The 2,317-nt window shown below is 49.2% G+C and overlaps 1 protein-coding gene across 1 annotated transcript in view; it reads left to right on the top strand.

The window, feature by feature from the left end:
• Positions 1-19: 19 nt before the first annotated feature.
• The window catches only part of LOC102309935 (ADAMTS-like protein 2), a gene marked incomplete in the record, with an annotated part of 4,401 nt that continues 2,103 nt past the window's right edge, over positions 20-2,317 (top strand). The window contains 6 exon segments of the mRNA XM_005951479.3: positions 20-261; positions 479-634; positions 1,377-1,547; positions 1,629-1,805; positions 1,915-2,068; positions 2,155-2,317. Coding sequence (XP_005951541.1) covers positions 127-261; positions 479-634; positions 1,377-1,547; positions 1,629-1,805; positions 1,915-2,068; positions 2,155-2,285 — 924 coding nt within the window.

Here is a 2,317-nt window from a genome sequence, read left to right on the forward strand (position 1 = left end):
TGGAGATGTTTTACGGACCTGTGATAACTACTCCACTTTGTTCTCAGATGGGAGACGAGTGGTTGGAGCGCGTGCTCTCGGACGTGTGGCGAGGGCGTGCAGTATCGTATCGTACGTTGCTGGAAGATGCTGTCTCCTGGGTTCGACTCCTCTGTCTACGATTCGCTCTGTCTGTCACATGATCTCCACAAACCAGCCAATAGGAAGGTGTGCCACGGCCAAAGCTGCGGACCCCAGTGGGAGGTGTCGGAGTGGTCGGAGGTTTGTGCTACAGCAGCGTCTAACTTTCATAACAACCAGTTCTCGTTTAATGTTGGTTCACTGCAAACTTCTTACATGTCCTTACGTGTTACCAAGCAAGAAGAAACTTTCCATGATTCACCTTTTTGAGATTTTGTCTCCCGTCAGGAGGACACGTGAATATTGTCATACTTCATCACACCAGCTGTCATTCATCGTTTCTCCCTCCGTGTGTCAGTGCTCAGCACGCTGTGGCTCTCGGGGCATCCGCACTCGAGAGGTTCGTTGCTCTATGGAGAGGAAACTGTGTAACGAGACCTCTCGGCCAATAGAGAGCCAGGAATGTGAAGGCCCACCTTGTGACAGACGATGGAGCGTTTCTGATTGGGGACCTGTGAGTTCAGCCCTTTACTGTACCCACCACACACTGACACTGTCAATCACTGTTTCCAAGCCTGAAACTGTAAAGTTTGGTCATTTCGATGACCTGACAGTGTGTCTGTGAGAGGTATCACCAGATACGTCACCATGGTAACAAACCAGTCTCGAGTCACTCGGGTCTTTATCTTTTGATTTTCTTGTCGTTTTTAAAGTTTTCCAGGCTTTATGAGCATCTGTGGACACTCGCTGCTTTTTCACTCGTTTACTTGAACCTGAATGTTTTTGTTGTTAAGCCACTAAACACTGCTTCATGCCCAACTCTGGGCTGTGTGTGCAGTGTGCAGACAGCTTAGCAAAGAACCACTTTGAAACTGCATATTAAGATTATTCGTTATTAGCACAAAAACACAGAGTTTGCAATGTTTTTTTTATTATTCTACGAAAAATGCCGAAGATAAAAGAGTTTAACAGGTTAAAATAGGTTTTATATAGAGCAACAAAGAACTACACAGAGCATTTGAAGCCTTTGGGCCTTCAGTCGATCCATCTCTTTGCTTCAGCCTCTCCTGAAATGGTCCCAGTGGAACGGCGGCTGTCAGTTACTGGGCTGAAAACCAGTGGATTACAGTGGGATAAACATCAGATTAATCTGACTCGATTTTGCAGTGTTGTAGTTTTCAGAGGTGGAGGTTATGAGCAGCTTTTGTGCAGCGTGTAAATGTATTTTGCATGAAAATGTCTCTGCATCGTGTCAGTGCTCAGGTGAGTGCGGGGAGGGCAGGATGGTGCGTTCTGTGACCTGCCGTTCGTCAGGCGGACTTGTGATGTCAGACAGGCAGTGCGACCAGCCGTTACGCCCGTTGGCCATCTATCCCTGCGGTGACAGAGACTGTGCTCCACACTGGGTTGAGCAGGAGTGGCAACAGGTGACTGTGGCACAGTGAAGACGTCATATTTTAACGCTATATAAGGATCGTGCACTCTTTAGTTTTGCATCTGTGTTTCAGTGTAACGCTACCTGTGGCCGCGGCGTGCGACAGCGTCAGGTGGTGTGTACTGGCCTGGAAGGAGGAGTGTTCAAAGAGTTTCCAGACAGCAGCTGTAACCAAACCAACAAACCGCAGATGAGCTCATCCTGCTTCCAGAGACCCTGCTCCAAGTGGTTCACCACATCCTGGTCTCAGGTAGCGACGCCTGTCATCAGCCACCCAGCACACAATCGCAGCCGTCTCACATTTTTCAAACTTTCCTCAACAAACTACAATTGGCAAGTTTGACCTCTTGTTCACTCAGTGCAGCAAGACCTGTGGGCGTGGCGTACAGGTTCGAGAGGTCAAGTGTTACCAAGGGGAGGAGCTGGTAACGAGGGGTCACAGCTGCGACTCTGCCCTCAAGCCAGAAACCAAGCAGAGCTGTGAAATCCAGAGCTGTCCGACAGAAGCACCAGGTATAAAAACTCCAAGAGCAGACGATGCCACCGTGAGACGATGACTTTCTAACAGGAGCTTTGTTATGTGTGTGTTTATCCTGCAGCATCACAAGGAGCAGACTTCTGCCAGGACAAAGCAACAGCCAACTGCGCCCTGGTTCTCAAGGTGAAGCTGTGTTCCCACTGGTACTACAGGAAAGCCTGCTGCCAGTCCTGTAAGGCACCCAGACCCTGAAGCCTTCGCTGTAACCTCTCACCTCAGCATCA

Source organism: Haplochromis burtoni, unplaced genomic scaffold, assembly GCF_018398535.1.
Source record: "Haplochromis burtoni strain Fernald_Lab_line unplaced genomic scaffold, NCSU_Asbu1 Contig_1032, whole genome shotgun sequence".
NCBI lineage: Eukaryota > Metazoa > Chordata > Actinopteri > Cichliformes > Cichlidae > Haplochromis > Haplochromis burtoni.